Here is a 10,899-nt window from a genome sequence, read left to right on the forward strand (position 1 = left end):
AAGAAAGAAGCCTGCAAATTGTATACAACTTTCCCCCCCAGCCTCAAGGTTGAGGACACAGGGGAGTGTGCATATGACACATTTAAAGGAGCAGTGATTTGAGGTTAAAACTCAAAGCAGGAAACTTCCACTCTCCTCTTCCAACCAATTGAATGTGTTCCCTTTTTTGGCTAATTTCTCTTTTCATTTCTCTCTCCTCTTCCCCATCTTCCTCCTTCTACTTCCCTTTCCCTTTGTACATTTTCCCTGTCTACCTTCTTCTTCTTCCTTTCTTCTCCATATTTCCCGGGACCCAATGGCAGGTGCAGCAGCAGCAGTGGCAGCGTCCCTTCGGAACTGGAGGATGAACCTGCCTGCATGGAGGAGATTGATTACAGTACCGACAGCAGCTCAGACCAGGAAGGGAGCTTGTCTGAGCTGGACCGGAGGATCCAGGAGTGTGCCTTCAATAAGGTTGAGGGAGAGGAAGAAGAGGAGGCACCAGGGCAGGGAGGAGAAGCCATCCCATAGCCCCGAGGTTCACAGCAAGTTCTGTGTCTCCAACCATTGGATTGGACTAGCAGCTATGTTGCTGCTGCTTCATCATCAGACACACACAATGTATATGTCAGTACAAAAAGCCAGCCTATGTGAGCTCAGCAACCCCATTTCCAGATTTTGTTCTAGTTTCCCTATGCGTAGAAGCTAGCCACTTTATAACATTTTATATTAGAGTTAGGTAGCCCTTGGGGCCTATGCAAGCTGCCGTTGTACTTAGAATGGGACCCAATGGGTAGCCTCAAGATTACCATGGATCCTTTCAAGATTTTTCTGAGTTATTCTCCATTCCTGTGCTTGAACTGGAGCAAGCTGGAAGTAGAGGAGTTGGGCTTCTTCTTGGCTTCTCAGCCAGAATTCTAAGTGGTTATTTAAGTTGTTCCATATACAAGTGTTATGTTCCAATGTTATCTCCTCACCATAGCATTTGAGCACCCCAGAACAAACCACTGAGACTGTGGGGATCCTGGCAGGGTCTTCAGGTGCTGGGGCTTGAACATGAAAAACTGTGCATCCAAGTAATTGCAGGTTTCATCTGTGATCTTCTCAAGCAGCATATATTTTACATATGTGGTACAGGCCAGAAGCTGCCCTAGACTCTTAGAAATAAGACATTGTCACTGATCTTCACAGATTTTAAGATCCTATGTATTCAGATCACCAAACATAATGCTAGGAAGTACCAGACCTACTGGAAAATTTATTCATTTCAGAATCAGACAGATATGGTTCATATGCTAGATCTGGCAGTTGCTTGTTATGACAACTTAGGCAAGTAATTAAATTTTCCTAAACTTCAGTTTTCTTATATATAAAATGTGGATGAGCATATCTATATCATAAAGTTATTGTAGGATGAAATGAGATGATATATAAAAGTGTATAGCTTAGCATTTGGTACACAACATTGGCTTATTTTTCTTCATAACACAAAAGAACATTCTGTATAAGAATTCTGACAGTTAAGAAAAAATTCTCACCAGCCTGGACAACATGATGAAACCCCGTCTCTACTAAACCCCATCTCTACAAAAATTAGCCAAGTGTGGTGGCACACACCTGTTATCCCAGCTACTTGGGAGGCTGAGAAAGGAGAATCGCTTGAACTTGGGAGGCGGAGGTTGCCGTGAGCCGAGATCGCACCACTGCATTCCAGCCCAGCAACAGAGCAAGACTGTCTCAAACAACAACAACAACAACGACAACAAACCCAGAATCCAGAATTCTCTGGAGTCACATGGTAGGAAATAGGCCCCTTTACTGGAAGGGAGCTGGGAAGGAGATTACACAGGAGCAGAATCTAGGAGGCTGGAATGACTTAAAACAGGTGAAAATGGAGCAAGGCCTTTTAGCATTTGGAAGGAAGCACCTTAGTTATTTGAATAATGAAGTGTGCGAGACCTGCGAAGAAAGCATGAGAAGGGACGACAAAGGCAGTGGTAGAGTGAGAGATAGAATATGCTAGGTCAAACTTAGGCTGTTTTAGAAGTCATGTGTATTAGTTAGGATTAGGTTTAGCTGCAAGAGATGGACAACTTATCATAGTAGTAGCTTTCATAAGGCATAAGTCTATTTCTCTTTCCTGTGAAATTTTACACACTGGAAGACCAGTCCTAGTGTCATGGCTGCATGGTGTCAGAGACCTGGCTTCTGCAGTTTTCTGGCTCTACTGTGTGCTGCTTCTACTCTTGGTCTAGAATGGCTGCTGAAGCATCAGTCATTGCATCTGCATCCCAGGCAGTAGCAAGAAGAACACAAAAAGAAATGCCTGTTTTCTATCTTTCCAAAAGCTATACATAATATTTCTTCTTAATCCCATCAGCTGAAAAAAATGGGCCTGTAGCCACAGGAAGCTGCAAGAGAGGTTAGAAAACATAGTCTTTATTTGAGGTGGGCCCAGCTAAAATTTGAAGTTTGAAGAAAAAGTCTGAATACTAAGGGAAAAGATAATAATACATATTGGGGGATTACATATCTGCCAAAAGACTTCTCCTGATGTTCCAAACACCACCAAAGGAGTTTTGGATATATCAGAATAATCTCAGATGAAACTCATAGCACACACCTCTTGACCAGCAGAAAGCCACAGAACAAAACAGGATTAGCTCCAAGACATAGAAGACAGGCATCTGTGTTGTGATTTCGGGAGTTGATAACATTATTAATAGTCTCTTTTTTTTTAACTCTTTTCCAAATTTCCATTTTGTAGTTCAGAAATTGTACATCCATTCTTCATATTAAGACATGTATGTTTATGTAACATATGCAAGAAATTTGAAGACTATTAGCAAAGATACTGAAAGTGAAACCCAAACACTATATAGCTCTTAACTCCTCCCATATTTAATCTTTCCACTCTTAAATAAAGGCTAGCATAATGGTGCTGATTTCTCTTTGCTTTGAGGATTCAAGAAGATAATATTGAAATGTAATTGCTGAGAGAGGTGGGAATGATGCTAGCTTATCATTAATTATTATTTCAGCCCAAATTAGTTTTGGGGGTTAGCTTCTGGTCATGAGGCACGTTTCTTAAAAAACGTGACCGTGACAGATAAGTTTTTATGTGGCATGTTCAGAAAAAGCCAGGAACATGAAGTATTTGTTGATCCATCTATGTAACAAATGTATATTTAACCCCTAACTGTGGGTCATGCACTTTACTAAGCTCTAAGGATGCAGATAAGAAAGACCCATTTTGTGCTCCCAGTAACCAGACAAAGAAGAACAATAAACATTCTAAGTTAATGCAGTATGGCCCATGCCATTATGGAACTATGCAAAGAATATTACAAAAACGCCTAATCTAATGGGGGTGGCAGTTGTGGTAAAAGTATACCAAAAGAAAGTCATAATTTGGGTGATTCTTGAAGAATATGCAGGAGTTTTCAGGTACAAAGGGAGAAAAGACATGCAAAGGAGTGGAAAGATTTTGTGCAAAGGCCCTGTGGTAGAGTTAGAGCTTGAAGTAAAATGTTCAGTGTGACTGGTTTAAAAGATGTGTTTGTATGTGAGGAAAGGAGGAGAGTGACAAGAGATGAAATGGAAAAACTAGACAGCAGTCAGATAAAGCTGCATTTGGCATTCCTTGATGAAGAGGCTGAACTTAATTCTGAATGTAATGGGGGAGACTTAAAGAGCTTTCAGCAGAGGCATGCCCGTGGCTGATATCAGCATGTCTATATCAGCGCCATTGTTCCCTTGTTTATGGCTGAGGGTTTGGTGCTCCTGCTATGCCGTTTGTTCAGTAGTTTGAGGAGTGCCCCAGGTGTGATACTACTATATTTGAAGAGCAGAACATTTGCACTCAGGTCAAAGATAATAAGTGCAGTTTGGAGACATGTTGAATGTTGGTGTCCTACATGATAGCCCGTTCGAAAGGTTTCCTAGAAATCAGAGGTACCTCAGGAAGCAGAAGGAGCACAAAGAGAGGTGTACCTAACACCTGGTGATTTTGGGGACACAGGTGAATGTCCTGAGCACCTAAGCCCAGGTGTCAGTGAGTTGGGAAGGCAATTGACTGGAGGGAAGAGGGGACTTGGGAGCAGACCTCTCTCCTTTCCTGCTAGGACTGAAGGCTATTTTGTGTCACATCTCACCAGTCTTCCACCCAGAGTTAGAGGGTACTTACTTGAGAGTTAACTCTCAATAGTTATAAGAGCCATTCTTCCAGTCAAGCCAGGACTTTCTCTTGCTGGCCAGACCACTTCAGTGAATTGTTCGGATAAAACGTGCTCTACCAAATTCAGACCCAAACTAAGATGACCCAAGAATTCCAAGGAGTTGTAGGCCATAATGGGAAGCAAATGTGGTCCAAAATGTGCAGAGGAGAGAGGAGAGTCCAGAGAGGCGATGTTGGGGCAGGCCAAGTGCATGCTGTCCTGTACCAGCTGTCATCCGGTGCTCTGCATGCAGGACTGGAACTGGGGCTGAGGGGCTGTGGGGGCCTGCAGCTTCGTGGGACAGCCTGGTAAAACTTCTCTGATGGGCAAAGGTTGGGAGCTCTCTGATTTCACCTTTAGGATAGTCCCATTGTTAGAACAGAAGCCCAAGACTTGCCACCCATGAGCCCTCAAGGGTGGAAACTACTGACCCCGTTCGTAACACTTCCCTCTGGCAAGAGGCTTTGTGGCTCCATATTTCCTTCAGAAGGCAGTCTAAATGTCTCAACGGACCCCTTTATAGTCTGGCCCCAATCTCCTTGACAGCCTCAAGTTCTGACATTCTTTATTCTCTTTGATTTGCCACAGAACATACCCTCTTTTTCTCTCATTGCACTTATGCATGTGAGTGTCTACACACATATGCACATGCACAGTGCAATAGGGGCATGGAAGGGCACTTCTTAAGCCACACAGCTCCCTAAATGTCCTTTTTGATTTTTCTAACATTTTCACATTTTTCCTCTGCCTCTGATAAGAATCTCCCATTCCCTCATGTGGGAATATCAAAACCCAGTTCAAATATCACCTTTCTTCTATAAAACTTGTCCTCATCACCCAATGCCAAGTTATATATAATCTCTCTTCCATGCCCCTGTTGCACTGTTTATATATCTCTTTTATACTATGCTTATTTTTAACTTGATAAATATGTCTTTTATACCCACACCCCCATTCACCATTGAACAGTGAGCTCTAAAGTGCACAAACCTGCTATTATCTTGGCATCTGTCCCTGTACCTATCATACTTCTTAACACATTGCAGGTGTTCAAAAATGTGTCTTCCCCTCAGCTTCAAACCCAGACAGCCAACGTCTCAATAAAATCTCACTTATTTTCCTTAAATCCCTCCATTTTCCATCTCAAAGAAGAGTTTGCGTTATAGACAGGGAAACTGGTTTCACTAAAAGGACGTGTAGCACAAGTGCAGCCTGGCCTCTCAAGCTGGTGGTTGCCATGGAAGACTTCCCAGTGCGAGGCGAGCTTAACAAGGGGCAGGGTGTCCTTTTCCTTACCTGTGTTGTGCAAATGTTTAGAGTGGTGATAATGGAGGGGTGGCATCTCCAAGGGTTCCCAGGAGCTGCCACATTTACCCAGGGGCTCTGCCTCCTATGCTCCCTTTGGTGAGAACTGTCTGTGCAGCTCCATGGATATCATGCCAACTTGGCTGCCTGGGCCCTCCTTGCAATCCCATCAATAAGAATCAGCATCCAAGAATTCCATACATTGGCTTCAGTTTCCTTCCAGAAAGAGGATTCAGAGCCACCAAGAATATTTGAAATTAACCTGCTCCCTGAGTTACAAGCTCACCTTGAGGGCTGCCAACACAAGGAAGGTCATATTACACCCTTTCATTTATCAGCCTGGAAAATGGTGCCGTAGAGTCGATTTCATATGCTAAGGGCAGCCTCTGCCCTATGCCAAGAGAAGGAGCTCCCAGGAAATGCCTGACATAGGTCATCCTTGTTAGGGCCACAGAAGAATGACTCGCATGGTGGATCTCAGCATTTGGATTTGCATTAAAATGATGGATTTGTTTTGCCTTGCTGGTACAGCTCACCCCAGCTCCCCAAACTCTCTAGTCTTGGAAAGACATGCATAGTAGCCTGGTGCTCACCAGGAGGGCTTTTCTGGGCAAAAATAATTCATCAGCTCTGGAGCCTGCTGCTGTCTTCCCAACAGATGTCCTCTTTTGTTTGTGTTGCAGTTTGGTTCATGCTACCAATGCTTGATAAAAAGTGTTCTTTAGAAAAGAAAAAATAGAGTGGTAAAAGGGAATTTTGAGATAAAAATGGATTATATTACAACCTTTCGGTGCCTAATAATAAAAAGATACAATTGCATATAACTTAAAATCGTCTATTACACACACACAATTCAACATAATGGAGCTGAAACTGAGTTTGAGTTCCCCACCACACACACACATACACACACACATGGCACAGGGCTTTAAGCATAACAATGAGTGAGGGAAGGTTGATCCTCAGACACATGACACATGTTCATACAGGTGAGGGGCAGCTGGTTGATTATTTTAGGCTCTACTGTCACACAGATGTCAAGATGAAGGCCTTTTGGGTAGAAGACGGGACTCATCTCTCCTTAGCACGTGACATAAACTGGACTTGAAGTGTGTATATATTCTGGGCCAGTTCCAACGCAAAGTAAGATGGGTTCAGTATCATTGGTAGAGAACACAGTCTATGAGAGAATTACCGAATGAGCCACATTTAGGTCTTATGACAAGTAGTTAAACAGAGGAGAGCACTGACTGTTTACAAGGCTGAAGCAGGCAAGGCGTGGTGGCTCACAACTGTAATCCCAGAATTATGGGAGGCCAAGCTGGGAGGATCCCTTGAGCCCAGGAGTTTGAGACCAGCCTGGGCAACATAGTTAGACCCTGAATCTACAAAAAAATAAAGAAAAAAAATAGCCAGGCATGATGGTGCATGCCTGTAGTCCCAGCTACTAAGGAGGCTGAGGCAGGAGGATCACCTGAGCCTGGAAGTAGAAGGTTGAGGCTACGGTGAGTCGTGATCGCACAACTGCACTCCTGCCTAGGTGGCAGAGTGAGACCCTGTACTCTGTCTAAAAGTAAATAAAAAGGCTGAAGCAAAGATGATTCTACATGGGGGGATTTCAATGATCTTTTATAGTCTCTAGGCTCTTATGGGGTTAAAATGATTTCTTGGTATCAGACAAGTATTAAGACCAGCTCCTGGCAAAATAAGTAACACTTAAGCATAATTATTTGGAGCTATTCAGTTAAAGTGTCTGAGTGTAGCCCTGGTCTTGAAGGGCAGGGCAAGACATGGCATTGAGTTCCATTGTCTCTCCTGGCTGTGGGACAGGACAGGAAGCAGAGAGGCCGACAGGTCTGCCATCCAAACATCCAGGGTATGGGGGTTAAATGAATGAATGTCCTGGGGTAGAAGACTATCAACCAGACCCCACCCACACTTCATTCTGAAGAAGAAGTTATTTTGGGAGGTATTAGAGGAGGAAAAATCTGCCTATGTTTCTGCTGTGCTCAGACAATCACATAGTGACTCATTTCACTCTCAGTACCAGCTCTGTGGGATAAATGGACATTATGATTGCCTTTTTAAAAATGAAGGGCACCCATACTTAAAGAGACACGTTTAGTAAATGATAGAGCTGGAATCTGTTCCCGGGGAAATCTGACTTCCTAACTCATGCTCCCTCCACTTCCCCAGAGGAGGTGAATATGAACCATAACACAGTTACAGCTAACGTGGTAATTAGCAACACTTAGTATCTATAACAGTCTAAGACCATCACAGGTGTCATCATGTTTAAGCCTAAAACTTCAGCCCAATGAGCTAAACTCTTTTGTTACGCTCACTTTATAAGTGAGGGCATTAAGAATTTAAGGGCTAGCCTAAGATGATACAGGTAGTAAGTACCAGATCACAACCTTAACTCAGGCAATCGGACTCTTAAACTTGCTCTCCAAGGAAAAGCATCTTTCTTCAAAGACCCCTAAGGGCCCTCTGAGAGGTTATGGAGCAAGTCTCCATCTCTAGGAAAGTGTGTTGTTCTTGTAGATCCTTGACTCAAATACAAGTAACTACTACTGGACATTTCTGCATAACTTCCTGCTCCTCTTCAAACTCAACAGGTTCAAAGTCAAAATCACCTCCCAACAAAATCTCTACCTCCAAATTCCTAAACTTGATTATGCCGATAGTAAACCGGCGTTGTTTGATTTATTTGTGTGCCAGATGCATAGCTCACTGTCTGGCCGAGGCAGGTACTCAGATCTTCACTAAATAGATGAAACTGCAATGTTGTTGAGTGTGAATCTTAGCTTTGGTTGGAGTCCAAAGCTAAGAATCAGACTCGATAACACTGTTCTCACCTGGACTTCAAGTTTTCTTACCACTCTTCTTACCTTTGGTTGTGCCTCCTTTCCAACCCTTTCATCCCTGTGCAGCCTGATAGTATTGAGAAGGAAACCGGCTTCTACTTTCGCAGTTTATAATTTGTCAGTGACCTCCCGTGGTCTTAAGGATAAAATGCAAACAGGACCTAGTGCTTGAGCCTTTTCAGATCCAGCCACTACGTAATTTTCTGGTCTCTTTTCTTGACATCAGCCCCTGTTAAAGTCATAAGAACTTACTTTCAATTCTCAGAAAGCACCTTACTCTTCTGTTCCCTCTTCTTCCATCCATGTGCCTAGATCTATCCATTATGTGCTTAAATGTAGGCTCCTCCAAGAAGTCTCCCATGATCTGATTCTGAGTTCCTACTGTCATCTTGGAGAAACCCAGTCACAGCTTTTGTTGTATGGCATTGCCTGTGGACTTTGCTGTCCCCTCTTCACCTCCCCCCCACCGCCCCACTGCACCAAGACTGTAATATCTTGGAGAACAAAGACAATTTTGTTCACTGCTACATCCTGAGAGCCTAGCATCGTGCCCAAGATGTGGTGGGACTTCCATAAATATGTGCTGAATGGTTGAGATCTTAATTTCCGTTACAAAGGTCTCCTGAGAATGACCTCCTACCCATTGCCTCAGTAACCTCTTACACATGGAGAGCAGAGCTGCAGGAAAGCAGGACACACGTTGAGTCCAGCCAACTCAGAGCTTCAAGGAGGCATCCAGGAGAAACCTCCCTCAGCCCCATTTGCGGTGCCTCCTGGTCGGTAATTTTCCAGAAGCAGTTTCTTGTTTCCTCCAAATGGCCTGTAGAGGTCAGAAAAGGGCCTTGTTTTCCAATCACTGACTGTCCTCTCTACATTAGCATTCACCCCGGGTGTCTATAATTAAGCAAGCCTAAGCTGGGCACATAGGAACGGAAATGCATTGACTTTAATAAAACAGAGTGTAAAACAACTTTAGATTGACTCCAGCCTTGTTTATTCTTGCACACTTGTAATTCTGGTTTGGTATATTCCCAGTCAAAGAGACCATTGTCCTGGGAACTGAAGCGTGTCCCTTGCTTCATTGCTGCTGCAGCCTGTCCAAGGAGGCAAGCCGCACCAGGTTGCTGCTACCGGCTCACAGCAATTTTTTTTTAATTTTTTAAAGAAGAAAAAATAAAGAGAAGAACCTGTGGGAACGATGAGAGGAGCTCCTATTGATGTCCTGGACTTTGTGTGTGTGTGTGTGTGTGTGTGTGTGTGTGTGTGTGTGTGTGTGTGTGTGTGAATGTAAGTACATTCAGAGTCCAGAAAAAATATGTAAATAATAAAAATGGATCAGGCACTCTGGTCTTCACCTATTGTGTAATTTAGGAAATGACTGTTTTGTTCTTTAAGTGATTTCCTAGCATATGGAATAGAACATTATAACAGAAGTTGAGAGTCCAAGGTTTAGGCTCTGGCTCTGTTACTTCAATATATGGCTTTGGGCTGACCCTTTCCTCTGGGCTCTCAGTTTCTCCATTGGAGGGTGAAGGGCTGGACCACATGAAATCTAACCTCACTTCTATTTTTAATATTCATGAACGTGAATGCTGTGCTGGCGGGGCCTGCAGAAACACCAGCAGGCCCAGGGCTGGCCAGGCCGGTGAAGAGGCAGCGTGAGGTGGCTCACACTAGCGTTCTGTCTCTGCAGGGACCGAGGCCAGGCCTGCACAATGATCTTTTCAGAGCACAGAGCAGAGCAGTGCCGTTGATACCCTGCCAATGCCCAGCAGAATAAAAGCGTCCGAAATCAGGGCTAAAAATAAATAATAAAACAAAATGACAACATAAACAGGAAGACCTAAAGGAGGGGGAATGAATTGAGTCAGCAAACTTCAGCTGGGGTGGGGCAGGGAAGAATCTAATTTGTTTTCCTCCACATGGTTTGGCCTGCTAGGTGCTGCACTGATGTTTAAAGTGCTGTTGGAAGGGGGAGTTTGATGCCACCCTGGGAGAAGATGCAGAAGATGGGGGAGAGGCGTGGCTGCTCTCTCAGGCTCGTTTCCTCCCCGCTGTGCAGTTGGTCCACCCACTCCTCACTGACTCTTTGTTGGTTGTTCAGAGAGAGTTCTTTCACAGTCCCTCTCCTGTCCCTGGCCTCTGCCTGGGCCTGGGCCAACTGCCCTCATCGACCTTGTCTCTCAGCATTTGGGGCCCAGCTTCCTCTTAGGCTCTTTGCACACACTCAGGATTTCAATCAAAATGACTTTCAAATCTGGTCATTTAGGGGAGGATGTGTGCAAGAGGGTTAGGGAAAGGGAGCTCATTATTACTGAGCACATTGAATGTTCCGGCCACTGTACAGTTACATGCAACATGCAAGGAGACAGACAGCAGTGACCTAGCAGCAGCCACAGGGCAAGTAAACACATGCGGATCACCTCTACAACCTTGTTCCAGGCCTTGTCATTGCGAAGGGTAGAGATTCAAAGCAGTTGGAGACTTCCTTTAGTGAGGTGGTTTCTTGAATTTGGGGATATGCAAAT

At 44.1% G+C, this 10,899-nt stretch overlaps 1 protein-coding gene across 2 annotated transcripts in view; it reads left to right on the forward strand.

Moving 5' to 3' along the window:
• The window catches only part of AGBL1 (AGBL carboxypeptidase 1), a 948,924-nt gene that overhangs the window by 823,802 nt on the left and 114,223 nt on the right, over positions 1 to 10,899 (forward strand). Inside the window, exon 23 of one of the 2 annotated variants that reach the window (XM_063698809.1) lies at positions 303 to 9,346. The exons of the other annotated variant lie outside the window; for it this stretch is intronic. Coding sequence (XP_063554879.1) covers positions 303 to 510 — 208 coding nt within the window. The 3' untranslated portion in view covers positions 511 to 9,346. Of the gene's footprint in view, positions 1 to 302; positions 9,347 to 10,899 lie in introns of those variants that run through there. 2 annotated transcript variants of the gene reach the window in all.

This window comes from Gorilla gorilla, chromosome 16 (genome assembly GCF_029281585.2).
Source record: "Gorilla gorilla gorilla isolate KB3781 chromosome 16, NHGRI_mGorGor1-v2.1_pri, whole genome shotgun sequence".
In the NCBI taxonomy this organism is placed as follows: Eukaryota; Metazoa; Chordata; class Mammalia; order Primates; family Hominidae; genus Gorilla; species Gorilla gorilla.